The following is a 19,720-nucleotide window of genomic DNA, read 5'->3' as shown; positions in this document are numbered from 1 at the left end:
ATCCACATAATGGTCAAATGGTGAGGAATTCTTGCTGAAGAACGTGAAGGAAAACCTGAAAGCAACCAAAATATAGTGATTTTGAAGCGTCTCGAAAAAAAAAGCGTTTTTACCTCAATATCGCCTTGTTGTATGTCAACAATTTCGATAGGGCGACACAATTAGACTTGTGAATCTTTATTCTTTCTTTAGACTGAATCTTCTCAGTTGCTTCTGGGGCGCTTCCGAGACTTTCCGACACTATCAGCAGCAAAACATCTCGGAATTCTCTTCCAATGTGTTCTGTGTACTCGGGATGAGTGATCTTTTCAGTCAAATAGTTGAAAATCCTGTTCACAGCCTTGTCGTCCCACTTCTGGAAGAAAAAGCAGAGGAAATGTGGGTAAATTCGTAGAAAAACTAGCCATTTCAGCACCCTAAACATACCGATAACCTCAATATTCTCCCCAACTCTTCATCACTGTTTTTCACACTTGTCTGCACGTTTTGGAGAGCTTTTCTCCATTTGTGCACGTCCACCTCCATTCTTGATCACTTCTAGTCACAATTACTCGATGAATACGCGGATAATTCACGATTGTCGGCAGGAAAACAAGAGCATAGGATTTTTCATGTGCGCTCTTGTAAATAAACCAACACGTGTGTAACTTCGGTACCACTCACCCGTGGCGCTGCTGTCGTTTTCGCCGCGGAATTTCAATCGTTTGCAGACAACTTCAGTTCAACGCTGGTTGTCAAAATTGAAGCTGGTCGTTTGGTGTTTTCCGCCTGATTTTCTCTGTGAATTTTCACCATGGCGCTGCGTGAACTCATCGAGGAGTGGAACAAGGTGATGCCTATGATAAATGAGCGTCAATTGCTGGCGCCCACGGAGGAATTTCTCATAACATGCTGCGGAAATATCCTGAACAGAGTGAACCTGAAAGTGCCTCAGAATGTGAGTTCGTCTTACTTTTGTCCAAGAATGAAAGCTAATAGCGTTTATTGATCTTTACAGCTAGCATCCGAGGACAAAGAATTGCAGAAGAAGGCCAGACTGAAGCTGTGTCACATGGTGGATAATTTGTACAAGTTGTCCGAGAAGAAGAACGGATTCTTCTATCTGGATCTTCTGGAACCGTCGCCAAAGCGCACTCTTCATCTGCTTCAGAATCTCCTGAACTACGTTCTCTTCTACGAAATGATGAAGGAAGAGATGATGAGCAAGTGCAAGGATAAATTTGCGAGATATGAAGAATTGAAAACGCGCAAAATAATCCTCCAAGGTCAAGTTGAGGAACTGAAGATCCTGCAGGAGAATCAGAAGCAGCAAGAGAAGGATTTGCGGGCTCAAAATGTCGAGCTATCAGCTGAGATCAGTCGCAAGAAGGCGATACATGATGATTTGGAGGAGAGGATGAAGCTGTGCGTGAAGAAAACCGAGGAATTGAAGAAGAAACACATGGATTTGCAGATGGACATGGATAAGATGAGAGTGGATTTGATTCCCAAGGAGGAGATTGACAGTCTGGAGAAGCAGCTGGAGATGGCGCAGAAGGATACAGAGGAGCTGAAGATCACAATTGCCACGATTAAAGCCAACACCGACTCCTTGATGCAGGTGAATAAGAATATCGCTGGTCAGTTGGCTGTCTATGAGGATTTCCTTAAGGACATCAATCAGGCAGGAAACTTCCTTGAAGCCACGGAAAGTTGCTCGCGCGAACTCGACGCAGAGATCAATGAGCTGAAGCAGGAGCTTGAGGACAAGACTTCTATGCGCAAATGCCTGATGGAAGCTGTTGAGGCCAGAAAGAGTGAACTTGCCGGCCTGAAGGAGGATCTCAGGAACTGCACAGCGCAGCACAATAAGGAAATCCTGAAGCAACAACAAGCGTTGAAGGCTAAGATGAAGGATAATGCAGAGCTGGAGAAGAGCTTGGCTGATCACATTCGAAAGCTGATCCAGATGAGGCACGATTCTGCTCAAGCTGAGCATTTCGCCTATGAAATGCTCAGGATGATGAAATAAGTTAGCAAACAATTTGTGGTAATTTAATATGTACTTGCAATGAATTGCTCTAATTTACAATGAGTTATATTTTATTTTCTTATCTACCTTCTTGAATCTGTGTGCAATTTAGGGGGCTTTCGACACAGCTTCTCATGGGTTTTTTCTTTAAGTCGCATATTTACAAAGGGGATTCTTTATTCTTCTTGGGTGTAAACTCTTGCCTTCTACCGCAGAAGTGATAGCAAAGGGCGTAGCCAGGCTCAAAAAACACATTCAAGTCATCTTACACGTTCTTTAACACTAGATTTACCACGGAATTTTCATCACTAGATCTACCAAAATGACATCTTTTGACACATTTGATTTTAGTCGATTGAGAAACAGTGTTAAAAGGATTCATATTGGTAAATCTGAGGATTTTGTGTCTAAGAAATGCAGGTTTCGGGAGACGATTGATATACATTCTTTTTACATTCTAATAATAATACATATGAATTACCACTAATTCCAATCAAATTCTTCCTTACTTATCTAAAATCTTTACATTGTAAGCTAGAAATTGGTAATTTTTACACTCTCATGGTAAATCCAAGGTTAACAATGTTTGCAAACTAGGCTCACTCTCGTCCTGAGTAACTGTTTGCATTGACAATTCATCTGTTGTCGTTACAGTGCTTTAAAGCCTCTCATTAACCACTTGTGGCATTTTCCCATTGCTAAAGCCTTGCATAGAGGAATCGAAGATTCTGTTCTTTGGATCTTTCCTTTTAGGTTTAAATCTAGTGGATCCTGTGAACAGTGCTTAATGCAGGATCAATAGTTCTTAATTTATTACATGCATTAACTACTTTCCACGAAGTCTCTTGGTGTTTTTCTCGACGATGTAGAACTGCTTTACATCAGATTCTCCAATCAAATCGATAAACTAAGCGAAGATGTGGGCGGGGCTTTAATGTGGGCGTGGCTTACTCAGGAAAGTGTATTGCTTTTCGCCTCTTCTTGGCTACGCCCATGGAAGTTAGTTACAGTTTGTTTGGCTCAAAAAGGGTGATTTTGGGTGTAAAATGTGATATGTTGCTCTGGCATTGTTCCGAAAATTGTGTGTGTGGAAAAGTTTTTGGAAATGTGATCCAACAATGAGAGTCTCAAAGCGAAAATTGTGTCCATCCTCTGAGAAAATCATCAATTTCTCACTGGGTTGTGAAGAGAGAGAAAAAGTTTTCAAGTGCGTCACAAATGTACCATTAAAGCACACACGCAATTTGCAGAAGAATACAAAATCGTCGTCAGAAACTCCAGAACAGCTTTTATATTTGTTGTCTTAAATATTTCATTCAATTTCCCCGGGAGCTTCTCAGTATCAATTGAACAATTTTTCGGCCACCCACGCGGATTTATCGTGAGAAATGGCAAAAGTATAAATTTATGTATCTCTCAGACAACATTATGGTTGCCTTCTGAAGTTGTGGAAGAAAGAAGTTCCTTCTTCTTCTTTTATGGCACACGAACTCACCGAAGTGGATCTCTGGCCATGGCTCGCATTCGTGAGAATAGTTTCTGTTACACTATTTTATTTACTTCTTGAGAAAATTATTAAAAACTTCTCTCCCGCCCCCAAATTGAGCGGGTTATGTGTGGATGCTGGGGAAATGGGAAAACTTTTTCTTGATTTAATTTATCTTATTTTCTCTCACTCGAATAATGAAAAATGGAAACCGAGCTTCGCGCTGTGGGATGAGGTCTTTCTTTCGACTTTCTCCACTTTTCTTCTTATTTTTTTCCCCCCAAGGTTTCCTCTTCCTCTGCAGGGCGGTTTTTTTTTCCCTCCATCTCGGCACTGTTTTCACGAGAAACTTTCTCACACAATAAATGTAGCCATTTTCATCTCAATTTTATTCCTCAGCGCGCAATGGTAGCGGACTTTTTTTTCCTGCAATTTAATTTTTCCTCCAGCTCAGATTAGGAAAAGGTTTGTCCAAATTTACTTTCAGCAAACCAGGTAAATCGCCCCAGAAGTGATCAGCAGAAGATGCGCTTCGATTTCGTTGAATTTCTCCACTAAGAATGATTTTAATCAGCTCCCAAAGTTTCATCTCTTAAGTCAGCATAAAGTTTTTGAGAATATTTTTGGCGTTCAATAAGAACTTTCAAAGACGCCTAGATTGTAGATTTAACGCAAATCATGCTTAAAGAGCATTTTTGATAATTCTGCAATTTAGGGTGAGGCAAAGCTATTTTGTTCAGTGCGATTTATTCATTATTTGTGATCAATTGTTAAAATTGCTAGGAAAAAAAATTGATTAATTATACATTTTTTCGCCTCAAACTGCGCTTTCTCAATCATCAGATTTTGTGATTTATTAAAGAAATTTGTGTGTCCGAAAGTGTCCTGCTTTTCTCTAATGCTAAGCTCATGAGAAGTTGGAAAAATCTCTTGTTTTTGCACAAAATCTCCAATTTGAATGAATCTTAGTGATAAAAAGAAGGCATGAAGATTGCAATTTAGTTTAGATCTTTCGTCTGCATATTTCAAATACTTCCTCAACTTGCTGGCAATTATCTAGCATTATTATTCATCTTGAGTGAGAGGTGAAGAACTTTTTTCCGAGGATTAGGACTCCTAATCTGTCAGTCATCATTGCAAGGAATTGTGGAGGAAGAAAGCTCTTGACATGATGAGAAGAGAGAGAGTGTGAAAAATTCAGTGAAATAATATTTTTGCTTGGCGTACAAAAGTTTTCCCATTCCTTGTGACATGGAGTGAAAAATTAAGTTAGTTACTTTCGCATGAGAAGCATAAGTATTTTCCCTATAGTATTATTGATGATTTCCTCGCGAGTGGAAGATGAATCTGTGTGTATTCAACAAGTTCACATTATTCGTCCGTTCCTGGGAATTGCTGCAATCTCAAGTGTCAAAGTCACTCCAATTCTGCGTGAGCGCAATTCGCGTCGCACTTTCATCTCGCATGACTGAAGAAGTGGGTGGCAGAGTGGGCGCACGGCCAAATGTTGGTGGCGAACTGCACTAGAAATGTCACAGCAATGAATGCACCACAGATCCTTGTGCTTTCCGCTGAGTTGTGTTGCATCGCTGCAGGATGTTCTCCTGAAAGGGGGAGAAAAAAAAGAACGGATTTGAGTTACAAAAGGCTCTCTCTTCAGTGCCATAAAAATGATCCCGATTAAGTGTGTTTATGATAGAGAATTTAATTATCAAGATTCCCTCCTTGCAAGGAGGATAAAGCCTCAGAGTGTATACACCTAATAAATCTCCCTCTCGCCACACCCCAATTTCCCACCATTTCCCATCCTCTTGCCACATCTTCTGGGGCCTGAGAAACCAAAGTGTATGCTTGAAACACTCACAAGATTGTTCCCAATTAAATTCCGACATTTCAAGCAAAATAATTTCCATCATTTCTCTTTTCAAAGTAAAACACTCTCTTAAATTTTCTCCAAACCACACTGACGATGGCGAGGGAAGTGGGCTATAATAAAATTTCACGGAAAGTTGGTTGCTCTTGACAAACTTTTCATACTGCATTTGCATTTGTCATGGTTAAAAATTCACTTGGGAAAATGGAAAAGATATGACAGAATTTTTCCCTGTCATTCTTTCACCATTAAATTCATGTGATGCTCCAATTTATTTGGGCGTTGAGGAATTCCCAGGAAATGTTTTTCACTTTTGTTGTGTAGCAAATGAAAATTCAATGGGAAATATGGAAAGATTAAGTGAGATATTTTGAATTATTTTGTTATGGAAATTAACTGAATTTTTCACGTTATTTAGCGAGGTTTTGAATGTTTTGCATGATTTTCAATTCATTATTTTACTCCTGATATTATTTGTGTGGCTTTTGGTGGAGTTTAAATTCTAAGTAAAAATTCTACTTTAAACTGCTGCTTCAGATTTTCAAAATCGATTGATATTGCAAACGTGGCCGTAATTTCACTTCCAAACTTCGCGATCTTAACGCCAAATACAACAAATCTTGGCAAGTTGTACCTCCTTGAGTGTCTTTTGCGTGTGAACAAAGAGGTTTTTTTTCCCTCTCGTGCTGCTCAATTGTTAAATCCCCGCCATTGTTTATCCTTTATTTATGCCGTTCACGAGGAGAATACAACAATAATATTCATTATCTGGCCGTGGAGTGGGGCAAATCTTCCCACTCAAGATGGAACTTTTCACTACGATAGTGCGGAGCCCCCGAAAAAAGCAACACCCTCTCGGCATTGTGATACAAGAATGGGAGTTGTGCTTAGAATACAGCAGGAAAACACCATCTAAGCACCATAAATCCACAGAGACAATGGGAGGGAGAGGAAGCGACTAAATTATTGTCTCGTAAATAAATTTTTAAGTTTTCTCACCACTTCGCAGTGTTGCAATGGTGAGATATTCTCGAGCAGGGATGGAATTGGGAAATATGTATCTCGCGGTGGAGATACAAAATCTGGCCCTAGAGTTGACAGGGAATCCTGAACATTGGGCGAATGAATGCGGGACGCGCCGGAGGTTGGAGCATATTTTCAATATTTACGACAAACTTATTCAAATCTTGATCATATCCATGGCCAGGGTAGGAGTGAAATATGGGAGAAAGAGAGTCTCTTCTCGAGCCTGGGCTATAAAACAGAGAGGCGCATTTTTTTTTCCACCGTGGAACCTCTGTGCGCACTTCCAGTCATTTATTTGCCATTCAATTTCCTCCTCTTTTCGCCCAGTTTTCGGTGGGGAGCAATTTTCACCGATTATTTTTCAGTCGCCGAGATTGCGAGGGTGGAACTTTTTTTTATGGCCACTGATTTCAATTCTATTCCCAAAAATCATCAATCATGTGTTATTTTTCTGCGAGGACAGCGTGGCGTGAAAAAAGTACAACCCCATTGGAAAATGATACCGAAAGTTACCTACAAAGCTTAGGCAAATTTTCGCGATGTTGATGGCGTGAAAATTGCCAAAACTGCCCCCTCACCACCACTGCGTGTCCTGCGGCTCTGAATCACAAATAAATGAGATTTTAATCTGTTTCACCAGGCGCCTCCATCAAGTAGGGGAGCTTTTCGCACTGTCAATTTCTTCTGTGGGGAATTAATTTATTGAAAAGTCATCAGCCACTCATTGTTGCTCTATCAATACATTCGGGCGCGCTTCCTTATCTCCTGATGAGCACAAAGAGCCAGAGAGATGTCGTGGGAAAAAAGCACGGAGGAGCATTGGCTCGAAGGTTAATCCTTTAGAGGGTAATCAAGTTCCCTGACCACTCAAAATAATTAACTCACTTGTCTCTTCAGCTCATCCACACGAATGGCTACTTGCTATTCCGAGGCGAGGAAGCACATCGTTTGTCTCGGTGGAGGAATTGATGGGAAAATCGCCAGAGTCGCTGGGAAAGCTCTTGTTCAATTGTCAAGTCTCATTTTCAAAATGAGTCTTGGCCTCAAATAGTTGCCTTTATTATGCCAGAGATTCCGATTGTTTTTATTCCACACAAATTCTTCCCATCTTTCTCAACACATTCCCTTGCCCAGAACCTTCCCAGCGACCCAAAGTGACCGCATGAGCACGCCAAAGTATCCAGAAGTTGTGCAAGAACCTGATCTGGCAAGACAAATAGACAACACGAGGTGTATTCACGTACGCTCGGGATTTGATTTATATGTCAATCGGGGAATTGGCTCGAATTCCAAGGAAGAAATATATGCAGGACTATTCCCCGAATTGGGATGAAGATGAATTAGAATTCACACGAGTGAATGCGGCAAAATCCCAGCAAAATTGCATGAGAGATTATCGTGTGTTCGCTTCGAGTCGCCCACTAAAAAAAAAAATATTCCACAGCGGAAATAATCCATCAGAAGACGATGACTTACATTTCTCTGGTGCTCAGGCACATTTTTTCCATCTCCCCCATCTCTAGGCATTGGGCAAATATGCCTCTCATATAGCAGCACAACAATTTCCGGAACTTAAATGAAAATATTCCAGCCAGACATTGCCAAGGAGAGCATTTGCTGGGCAGTTTCTCAGGGGCTCGTGGACCGGAAAACCATGCAATACTGTCAGGGGTTTGTCGGGGAGGAAATATGGCGATATTTCTTGGAATATCGTAATTAAAAATACTGATAGTTTCTCCCATGAGCTGGTTTAATAATCAATTTTCATCTCTGAAAACCATCCTCATGCGATTTAAGAGAGAAAAATTCTCAATCCAGAGCTTAAAGCTCTCAGCTGGGAGAGAAGCGTCATTAGGCGGATGATTCACTTCTCCACCCCTTCGGATGGTGAAAGTTGGAAAATAATAACAGCAAAGGTAATACAGAGACAGTAACAAGGCGTCTGACGAAGATAATAAATTTTATTGGCTTCCTTCAGTCCAACCATAAAAGATAATTGAATTTATTTCACTTTACATGCCACCTACACTCTGTGCAACTTGAGAGCCATATTCCTCCGATACGTGGCCGAAGTTGACATGATCCAAACCGCACTGGTCAAATCCTGGGTGGAGGGAAGGACACATAAAATATACACTCCCGGCCTCATTCAAATTTAACCAATGCCACATCTTGGCGAATCACGAGAGAATGAATCGATTGATGTCGCTCTGGAGCCAAGGAATTTTCTCTAAATTTCCTGTTGACACTATCACCCTATTCGAATCATTTCACCATTGAATTCTTCATGAACTCCCAATCGTTAGAATCTCTCTTGGGGTGGTGATAAAATGAAGCGCCGCCATTCTTGCAAGGCTGCGAGAATGGAGAGAGGAAAATATAAAGGTCACCGGAAGATTTATTGAGAATTCAAAATTTAATTTCACTCAGCTCTCAACAATTACACTTTTTTCCCAATTCTCCCTCGAATATTCATCAAGAGAGCTCTAGCTCTGGAGTACATTATTAAATTCACTGTGAAAATATGTCAAGTGAAAGCGGCATAAATTTTTTTTTTTATTAAATTGTGAATTCACAGTCAATTCCTTGTACTCTTTTGTATTGATCTCCAGTGTGCAGTTTAGTAGAACTTCCAAAGTGAAAGCGTCTGGATTTTGTGGCTCTAAACTTTGTGTGATTTGAGCATGAAAATGTTGTACTGTGATTTCAAGATAATTATTTGTGGGGTTGCACAAGGAAAGGTGCATTTTCATGGGTTGGAGGTTTGGTCATAAACTTTGAGGAAAGTCTCATTAGAACATCAGGTGAAAACTCACCCTTAAAGGCGTCCGAGGGAGAGAGAGAGAGAGGACTTTTAAATTATTTAATTAAATTTCACAAACAATTTGTTTGCACAGTGAAAGTACATGATTTGTGATTAAATTCTCGGTGTTTTGCTAATCGCTTTTTATACCTTCGTCTGGGTTGAATTAATTATACAGTCTCGCATTGGCGCCATACTTCCCCAGGCGAGAAAATAATTTCTCCCCTCTGATATTTTTACAGGTGAAATTAGCATGTGAGTGTATTAAGCTGAGAGGCAGCAAAAATGCAGAACCTCAGCAAAATGTGTATTGAATACCATGAGAGGGATGGAATTTCCTCAAGTCTAATGCTCCGAATGCCTCATAAACCTGTGTACACACATTTGCAGGCGCGTGGTTGCCTTTGGAGAATTTACTGGGGATAAAGGCTCTCTCAAAAGCCAGCCGATGTGTGAAGTGTTTCACATAAAAAGCTCCAAGATCGTATCGCCAATTAGTGTGTTATGTGACTTGTTATCGAGCTGCCAGGCACGAGTATCCTTCAGCGTGTAAGATGAGAATGGGGAGAAATCATCCGTTCCGGATTCATATAGCAAAGTAAATATTTGTCCCTTTGCTACACAAAACCATAAACATGTGGAACTCCACGAGAAATGTTAGTTCAGTAGCCCAAAAGCTCTGTATTTTCGGTAATTCGATAAGCACATGGATTCACAAAAATTTCCTCCCCGATTTTTCGCCCCTCCTCTGATCATTTTCCGGGAGGCAAATGCATGAGCGGTAAACAAGTGTGTGATTCGAAAAGAAGGATAATATGAGATTAACTCAGAATCTGTTTTAATGCACATTTCATCCCCCCCATGAATTGACGTAAAAATCATTAAGTCACTCACCAATAATTACGTGCACATAAACACTTCCTGGCTTGGCAACATTTGTGGGCACACAAGAGTAATTTCCCGTGTCGCTGGGCACAGCCATTTGGATGATCAATCTGTGAAAAAAAGCGGAAAAAAGCCACCCTCACGTGAGTATGGAATTTTGAGAACATCCCTTTGACCCTCGCCATGGTGGTGGCTTGTTGACGGTCGGGATTAATGCAGGTCTTCTGTTCTAATCCGACCATGGGTGGGATTGAAGGGGAATTTGTGCTGGCAGCTGAAAGCCGTGCTAGAACAATCAAATGATATTTACCTGGAAGTCAATCCATCCACCCAATCAGAGTCTATTGTTATTCTTTGGGTTTTGTCAGCATAAACTTCATTTGCATGTGTTGCTTGCAGCAATTCAGCACCTAGTCATTGAGTAAATCGCTTTAGATTTGTTGCGAAGGGTTGATTTGCAAGAACACACTCATCAAATAGAGTGTCTGATGGGTTGGGTGAGAGGCATTCAATTAAACTGATTAACTTTGCTAATTGAACAAAAACACATTTTGCGACAAATGCTCTTCTGCAGCACTCACCTTTGTACCAGAACACATTGCCCAGATCATGTGGTCCTTGTGGTATTCGGCAAACAATCCGAATGCTACTTCCCGATTTCACGTACATGTCCGATGGTCCAAGCACCGTGGCTCTCAGTTCTATTGCCGCCGCCAACCAGTATGTCACATGGAAGGAGAGAAAGGACGAAGAGTGAGAGAGAGAGAGTGATAAAAAGGAGCATAATTACAGTCATTTTTACAGCTTTCAGATACGCTGCAAATTAAAATTGAAGCCATGAAATGGACTGAATTTCATTACACACTTCATTCACGAGTTGTCAAAATTTCCACCCCAGATATCAGATCTCTAATGGGGAACTTTTACTCTGCACTTTCTCTTCTAATTTCGTCAAATTAGCGCTGGAAAAATTCCCATCACATCCGCGCATAGCTGAGGTCAGAAAGCTCAGCATAGCATTCCATTAAAACGAATTATCAGTATATTCACTGACCCTTGGCCTAACGAATGTTCGTCTATTGCAAATAAATGAACCATAAAAATAACAGACAAACGAAGGCAAAAAGTGTGTTGAAAGAATAAATTAAAATATGTGTGTGTGTGTGTGTTTTTATTGTGAAATCTATTATTATTTCACCGTGCTGAAATATCTGTTTTCAAAGTGCAAAATGCGCCAATGGATGAGTTTGAATGGTCAAAAACCAAGAGTGAATGGCAATAATTTCAATTGAATTTCAACAAAAATAAATGGCTATTTTTCCACACGCGCTTGGTATTTCCCCCCATCAAAAGCAATAGAGAAGGTGCATTGTGGAAAATATTTTGGGTTGAATGAAGGCTTTTGTATGCAAACTAAGCAAAAAGTTCCTACCGTACATTTCACATAATTCATCCACATGAGTGCGCGTTATATGTTAAAATGGCCCTCTATCAAATATGTTTCAATTCTCTCCAATGGCACTCATGAATAGGATTTTTTGTCTCATTCCGCTGTTTTGGCATTTATTTGCGTTGCAATCATTTTTTCGCTTGGGAATGCGATAGTGATTTTGTGGGTGCACAAAAGCTCACATATGCTCATGACGTTTGCCAGAATTAAAGATAGGAAGCTTAATTATTACTTCGTTCGTGTTGGAGCATCAGCCATTTGTATGTTCGTTCCGAGGATTTTCAGTGATTTATCCATCATCAGAGGAACAATAGAAGAGCTTTAATACATCAGAAACTTTAAACTCTGCGAACTAATTACTGTATTTGCACGCTTCTTGATCAAATTGTCGATAAAACCACTCAATGTTGGAAATTATAAGCCGATTTTTTGGATTGCACGGTGGATTTTTCCACGCAATGCGTGGCATAAAGCATTTTCCAACTGCCGAATGGAGATTGAAATGAATGCGCCGGAGTCACTTTTCACGCAAATTTGTATGGAAAACATATTTCCCTCTCGCACAGCACATTGAATAAACAATTTCATTTTGGGGCGCAACATATTATCTTTCCAATTGAATATGTGTTTTTGAGAATGTTGCACTATCAATGGGAAACATGTCGAGTGGGGAGGGAAAAAAAAACAACATCGCGGGAGTGAAAAAGGGATGCGCCGAGCATTTTATTTGGCAGTCTATTTGTGCTGAATTTTGTATGTGTCAGGGCTTTCGGGGAAAATTTCAATATACAGCTTTTAATGAATTTTCCATGAGACACGAGCTGGAGGAAGAGTGACTCGTGCAGTTGGAAAAATGGACTGTCTCAGAGTATCAGCATAAATGCAGGAGTCCAGCGAGGATTTATTAAATATTCAGCCATCGTGACACATCATGATGAGCCTTAAGATGCAGAGATTGAGTCGGTCAGAATCCGGAGCGTGCAATAAAATATCGAAATGCTTAATGCTGTTGTTTGTACACTCTCGTGTTGTTCATTTGACTCTCTGGTGAATCCATTAGAGACAAATGCAAAAAGAGTCCCTTTTTGCTGTATTCCGTGCAATCAATTTAGATTTGTTTGTTTATCCTCTGCTACTCGTCGTGATTCTCATGTAAGTTATTTGATGACAAACAGTGAGACGCGCCCAGAAAATAGAGAATGAAATCATACAAGAATTTTCGGGCGCAAACATTCACTTTGAGCTCCTCGCTCATCTAATAATGGTCTTGTGGGGAGATGAAAACATGAGCGTGGAGACATGAAAATGGCCCCGAATCATACATTCAGACAATGTACCATTCGGCCATAGTATGAAAAGTATGGATTTTTGGGATGGGGAAGGAGAGAAAGGAGAGAGAGAGAGAGAGAAAGCGCAGACATTTTCTTTAATAAATAAAATTACCATTCTTCCCACTCACTCGCATCGCTCCGGGATATATTCATTCCATCAGGGCGAGGAAGTGTCGCTATAAAAATTTTATTACATCTCAATACGTTCACCCTGTTGCAAGTCACACGCAAGGAAGCTCCGCACTTTGAACAATTCATGAGATGCTTCGCATGGGGAGCAAGAAAAATCCGCCATTCACTGCGCGAATGGAATCAAAGTCTCTGGCATCGGGAGAGCTGTCTATTGCGATGATGTCGATGGATTATTGTGTGAATTCTGAGCTGTTACGCCCACAATCGTAGATTTTCCGCCACTTTCCCATCAAATGTTTGCTCCCAATGGATCTTCTCTCTTTCTCTCTGGGCCTTACTTCAAATTAAACCGAGACGGAATCCATTTAACCGTATAGATTCTCTTTTGACCATACTTTAAGCGAAGAGAAAACATTGAAAACCAATTTTGTATGTATATAAAATGAAAATTTCCCTCTCAAATCGCGTCATTGCTGCACGTCTTTTCGGTGCGTTGAGGCAATTTAGAGAATGCTTTCATATCAAGCCAAGAGTGAAATTACGTTTAGAAAAGACGGAAGGTAAATTGCTTAGCCCAACTTTTGAGGGTGAAAACGGTGAAAACATAAGGGAAAAGATACCTTAAAATTGCTTTTTGATTTAAATAAAAAGTTGCTGGGTTCGTTATTTTGAATTAAACTTTCTGCATTTTGCCCGTCTTCACTCATGATGCACTCTCCTTATTCCTTTTTCCCATTTTCTCCGAGTGCAAGAGGATTTCTACTTCTCTCTCTCTCTCTCTCTCTCCCTCTCTCTCTCTGTAACTATGTTAGCAAAATTGCGGTTTTGTTTTCAATACACTCAACTCCATGTGAGCAACCCACATTTTAATGGGAATCCCTGCGGAAAGTGCAGAGCATTTCTTCAGCTGGGCGAACAAAGCGGTAAAATATTTCACTTAGCAAAGAGACAAATGTAATTTGTGTAGATGCGGAAGAAAAATTAACCATTTGGGAATTTCCTGTGGGAAAATTTACGGTTAAATCTTCATTTCACGCCCAAGTTGCTCACTGAAAATTCCACCTCCAGCTTGCTTTTTAAAATCTCATTTTCACAATTTTTACACCACGCTCCTTTTCCACGCAAATCATGCCAATTTATCTCACACTGGGCGCGCGAGTTTGAGGGATGTAAAAGGGAATGCGATCAGCCATAAAGGGAATGCGTGGAATTAATTGTGTGTGTGTGTTTTGCAGAAAGTGACTAGCCAAGCTTGCACAGCTCGTGGGTGGTGGATTATAAAGATTGCGCTGTAAAAAGTAAAGTCTAGATAATTGTGGCAATTAAGTCATAAATATCGTTATGGCTCATGAAAAAGTGTCTTCATGGGTACATGAAAAGCAACTCAGACACTCATTTATGCGCTCCCCAAACCTGGCAACAATGTTGAAAAGTGCATTTAATACCATCTCCCGCTCTCGCCATTCTTCGTGGACTGCGCCAAAACCATCAAGTCGCAGCATAAAATATCGCAGGAGAATAAATCTGTTTACAATGATTTCCTGTCTGCATAGTTTTTTTTTACTGCCCGCGCGCCGCACACGTTCAATGGCCCAACTTTTGGGGTGGATTGGCGAGTGTCAGACGTCCAGGGTAAATAACGTGAAATAGAGCCACTTCAATAGATTCCATTTGTTTGCATCCTCATCCATGGACTTTTATACCCCAGCTCATGATGCTGGACTATAAATTTTTGAATGGCGAGTGTCATAGTTGAGGGAATTGAATTACGGCGAGTGCACTCTTGTCGCTGCAGCAGCGGAAGGACTGTGCACTATGGCTAATTCTGGGCTGCGTCAGTGTCTGCTGTAATAGGATTAAAGTTGCGACTGGCCAAGTGGAGCTTTTAAGGACGCTTTGCGCTCCAGTGCAACCGTAGGGCGATATGAAAAAAATGACAAGATGCTTCCGGGAAAGCACTATAGAGCGCTGATCGCTGAGCTTACGCATGGCTTAATTCAACCCCAAATCGACTCTGACAATCAGTAAGTGCTCTCACTGATTGTTTTCTACTTCATGGGGGACAATATGTAGTTGACAGAGCAGCGTCCCTTCGAAATCTCGTCTGTCACACAAGTTAAATCCCGAGTTGAGCAGTAAACACTGCGTGTGCTTATCAATGTCCTTCTCAAGAGGAAAATATTTGCTTAGGCGAGAAGCTACAAGTGGAAATGGCGATAAATTCAGGACAATTTCCTCTCTAGAGAGATTCAATATCGCCATGTAATATATAAATCAATTGGAGGAATTTACAAAATGTTACGCACATGAGAAGTGGGATGATTATTGAAATTGTCGTTTATGTCCCCATTGTTTTCCCACCGCCTCTTCTCAGCTCCACATTGTCTCCGTGACAATTGACGAGGACTTGCTTCAGTGCTGCTAAAGATCGCAGACGCAGAGGGAAAGTCATAAATTGCTTCTTTGCCCAATTATTTAGATTTATTGTGTATCATTATTTGTATGTGCGTGGCGCTGGGTGCCCCTTTTTTGGGCCTCGCACACACACACACGCACAATAGATTGAATGGCAACGATTGGAGAGAGAAAAAAGGATGTACAATATTCCTTTCCGATAATAATAAATTGTGCCATGGAGGGTGGAAAGAAAAACTTTTTGCTTCACACACAATTTCTCAGATCACAATTTTCCCCGGAATCTTCCTCCCTTTTTGTCCGCCTGTGCGCTCTCTTCCGCCGCTGGGGTTCATTTCTTGCCACCCCCAAAATCCGGAGAGGCGAAATGACCCGCAGAATGGCAGACGAATGAGCAGAAATTACAGTCACACGAGGACGGAAAATATTTCCAATTCCCACGTTGTTTACATTGTTTGATGTCGGCCCACCTGGCCAAATGATAGCCCACTTCGCCATGGCGATATTTCATAAATATAACCATGAGAAATTGGAGCAGAAGAAAAATATGTGTGCGGCCCCCGAGTGACTGGTGGAGGGGCTGATGCGGGCGAATTATGGTCGGACATTGATGGTGTTCAAAGGGAATGCGGAGTAAATAAAAGTGATGGCCGCCCCGGGCAAGGGGTGACCCTTTGCCTTTTGCCAGGCCATGGCTTTTGTAAATATTGAGAATGCCACCGCCATTCGGCTGTACGCAAACACCCCCATCGCCAAAGGGGGTGGGAAATTAATTTGGCCAGTAATTGTTTTTAAAATGATGAAGAGCCACCCGAAAATGAGAGAAAATTTGTACAAAATTGAGAATTTTTTTGTAATCACTCTGACAAAAGCACAAAAGCTCAGGCGGAAAACAATGTACATCGCCTAATTACCTTGACAATATTTTCTTCAAAGGCTACAAAACTGAACAATGCGGGAAAATATCTCCACTTTCTGATGCATATGTTAATACCGCGGGGAATGCCAAGAGACTGTCTATTATGTCTATCTTAATCTCTATGCGATATCGCGGCAGTGAAAGAGGCGGAAATTCCCCCCCCCCAACACGAAATACCAGGAAAAGCGAACAAAAAATGGAGGATAATCTAATATCGCGCCATGAAATAGCTAAGCTTGTTTAGCCGCAGTTCGTGAATTTTTCTCCGATGCCTCAGGAGATTTTCACACCATAGAGAAATGTCTTCGTAATGCAATCGTGATGTTGCTCTTTCCGTGGCATGAAAATTTATAATGCTCGCGATGGTGGGGAAGAAGTTTCTGCGCGGAAAATTTATGTAGCACGATTTTGTCCATGAATTGGTCAATTTATCATTTGATAAGCACTCAAAATCGAATGCTTTGTCTTGAGAGATTGCAAATATTCTTCATGTTCGCAGGTATCTGAAATACGCCGCAGGGAGAGAGTGAAGATTTTTTTTATGGATAAACCTTGACTTGTTATTAAAAATTCCAAGGTATTGATCGGAAAAGGGTCAGTTTGTGAGTGATTCCGGGAAAGAGGATACAAAGAAGAGTTTGAATGGAATTTAATTTAATATTTCGTCAGTTGATTTAGCAATTATTCTATCTTCTGTTAAGGGTAACAAAAGAAACGTGGAACAACATCGAATAACCTCTGTTAATTTGTATTTGAAACTTTCAATGACACCTTTCCGCTGAGCATCGGCACAATACAAAGTGAAAATCCCTAGTGTTTCCCCAATAAATATTGAATGAATTTCGAGAACCTCAGTCCCACATGACTTCACCTCTTTTCTGATTGAAATAAAATGTTCGGGACGAAAGTTTGCCCCAAGGTTTTGTTCACCTCTCCCTAAACTTTGGTCAACGACGTCTTCTGGGAGGAACTTTTCCCGCTCGGCGCAGAGACTTTTCCCTGGGAAAAAGCGACCCCATGAGAAGTACAACTTTCGATAAATTTCCCTGTTTAGCGTTTGTTTTATGTGTAGCGAAGGGAAAGGAGAGAATTGAGACATACACTCTACTGGAATTGACACAATTGGCAATCTATTGAGCTTTATTAGGCTGATTTGCTTCTCTCCCTATGTTTTGTGTAAAATTTATTTACACACCGGCTTATGTGGTGTGCAGTTTTTCGGAATAACACTCACAGAATATCCACTTCATGCTTGTGAATTTCCACGTGGAATTTGGCTCAAAATTGGGCAAACAAATCCAGTGTGAGATAATCTCCAATGGTGAAAAGGGGGTGAGATTACTTCAAATGGATAAAATCGCGCACTTTTTTCCCTCCCTCAACTTGGAGAGTGAGAAAGAGCCCAGATTTATCTGCGCGCACATTCTCAAATGTGATTATTCCGGGGAAGGATTTGGCGTTCAATAGCAAAAATTCCACACCAATTTAATCTCCCACGAATTTATCACTTTACATCACTGTCTGAGCGCCTTTTCTTGTCCCAATTGGGGAAACTCCGTGCGCGGGAAAAAGACATTCACAATGGGGCGGCAGGAGTCAGAGTGGGTGGCGGAGGTTGTGTGGGAAAAGTTACTAAGTGAGGCCACAATGGAATGAAAAATACAGGAGAATTTTCTCCATGGCTTGGCAATTCCAATGTCTGGTTTATTTATTCGAAAAGTGAATTTCGTGCTTGGACTGTGTTATTTGTTTTCTCATGTTTTCGCGGTGGTCATACAAATTTGTCTGCATTTTGCCATCACACGAAATTAGCAACACAACCCAGAAATTCTAATCCAATTCCACTACATGTGAAATTTATTTGCTGATTCCCCTTTTTGTATACCCAATTTTTGGCCAAAGTTACTCAACAGCACAATCGTACGATGTATTCAAATTCAACAGTGTACGTCCTGAATTTGGGGGTTATTTTCGGTATATCTCGCGAATACCTTGGCCATTTGCGAGCATTTAATGCAGTGCAGTGAGACCAGGAGAGTTTCTGTTTAGCGAGAACATTATAATGTTCACAACTTTGGTGGCACGCTTTTGTGAAGTTCTCAGTGCAAAAATCATTCTCATGTTTTCCCATCCGACGCTCCAAAATGAGTCAGTCCGGGAAAAAGCGTGAAATTATTGCTATAGTTTTCACTGCATTGTCATCTGTTATTTATCACGCATCCAACAATATCTGCACAGCACAGAAATGATGAGGCGGTGAGTTTGCATTTGGGCCAGGGCGCGCTGATAAAATCCAAATCATTTGCGATGAATGTCATGAAAATTGAATACTACTTTGCTATTCATGCAAATTGTGTCACTCATCATAACAGAGTGGATGAATAGTAATGAAAATGCCGTCATCAGTCTCGCGCGCCCCAAAAGATCGCGCCCATACGCATAACAGTAATTGTATTGGCGACTCTGTGGTGTGAGGGTGGATTTTTGGCCACGGATAATGTGATAAATGTTTACGTGCGAACATCCAATAAATGATTGATCAAACTCACGCAAAACGAGCCAAACCCATTCATTACTTCTTCAGTCAGACAGTACAATTAGGGGTGTTATTATACGCTGGGGGATTCACAAAAAAAATCGAACTTCATTGTGAAATGAAAGGTAGTTTGGGAAAGTGTGGAAATTTGGCGGTTTCAGCTTTATTATCGCTGAAGATTCATGGGAAAGTTTGGCAGCAAATTTCTTGAGTAAAACCACCCCATTCTGCACTCCCTTCAAAGACTCAATCTTGACTTTGTGAACACACTAGCGCAATTTTCATATCAAACACTAGCAGTGAGAGTTAAATATTTGCAATTTTCTTCCCATGCTGATGCTGTGCAAAATAATATTCACAGTATATAATTTCGGTGGGAAACCTCAAAAAATGAACAGCATGTGGGAATGATTAACTGCGTGAGTGCCATAAATGTCGTGTTTGAGGTTGTTTCTCACAACCTAAAAATGTAATAAATTGACTACCACTGAATCATCCCCAACCGCCAAGTGTGGCATCCCCTTTTTCACACCTTTCGTCGGCATATTTCACCAAATCCACTCAGATGGTGTTGCCGAGTAGGCAGAAAAGCTGCCGAGAATAGACTGGAAAAAATGATAAATCGCTGATAATTAATTTGTTTGGGGAATAATTGTGCTAAAAGTAGAATCTCAATTTTCTCTCTCTGGTTGTTTATTTATTTTAACGCCATATTTCCTCACCAGTTTAATTGTGTTAATTCATCAGTCTTCACGGGTGGTGAATTCGAGGATTTGTCTCCTCTTCCACGAGCTTTTTTACAAGCTTTGGGTGTTTTCTGAGCGGGCAAAAAAGTCTACTGGAAATTTCCGGG

The 19,720-nt window shown here is 40.8% G+C and overlaps 2 protein-coding genes across 3 annotated transcripts in view; one reads left to right on the top strand and one right to left on the bottom strand.

The window, feature by feature from the left end:
• Nucleotides 1-782: 782 nt before the first annotated feature.
• Nucleotides 783-2,030, top strand: LOC132256722 (puff II/9-1 protein-like). The gene is made up of 2 exons (XM_059753234.1): nucleotides 783-937; nucleotides 998-2,030. The coding sequence occupies exons 1-2, from the start codon at nucleotides 794-796 to the stop codon at nucleotides 2,009-2,011; spliced, it is 1,158 nt and encodes a 385-aa protein (XP_059609217.1). The 5' UTR covers nucleotides 783-793; the 3' UTR covers nucleotides 2,012-2,030.
• Nucleotides 2,031-2,064: 34 nt separating this feature from the next.
• LOC132256723 (zwei Ig domain protein zig-8) overlaps nucleotides 2,065-19,720 on the bottom strand; it is a 47,427-nt gene continuing 29,771 nt past the window's right edge. For both annotated transcript variants that reach the window (XM_059753236.1, XM_059753237.1), the window contains exons 6-9: nucleotides 10,666-10,785; nucleotides 10,395-10,494; nucleotides 10,094-10,194; nucleotides 2,065-5,101 (exon numbers count right to left, since the gene is read on the bottom strand). In XM_059753236.1, the coding sequence (XP_059609219.1) occupies nucleotides 4,953-5,101; nucleotides 10,094-10,194; nucleotides 10,395-10,494; nucleotides 10,666-10,785 (470 nt within the window). In that variant the 3' untranslated portion in view covers nucleotides 2,065-4,952. The remainder of the gene's footprint in view (nucleotides 5,102-10,093; nucleotides 10,195-10,394; nucleotides 10,495-10,665; nucleotides 10,786-19,720) is intronic.

This window comes from Phlebotomus argentipes, unplaced genomic scaffold (genome assembly GCF_947086385.1).
Source record: "Phlebotomus argentipes unplaced genomic scaffold, Phlebotomus argentipes genome assembly contig_17, whole genome shotgun sequence".
Taxonomy (NCBI): Eukaryota; Metazoa; Arthropoda; class Insecta; order Diptera; family Psychodidae; genus Phlebotomus; species Phlebotomus argentipes.
This window is presented reverse-complemented; position numbering and strand designations above follow the sequence as displayed.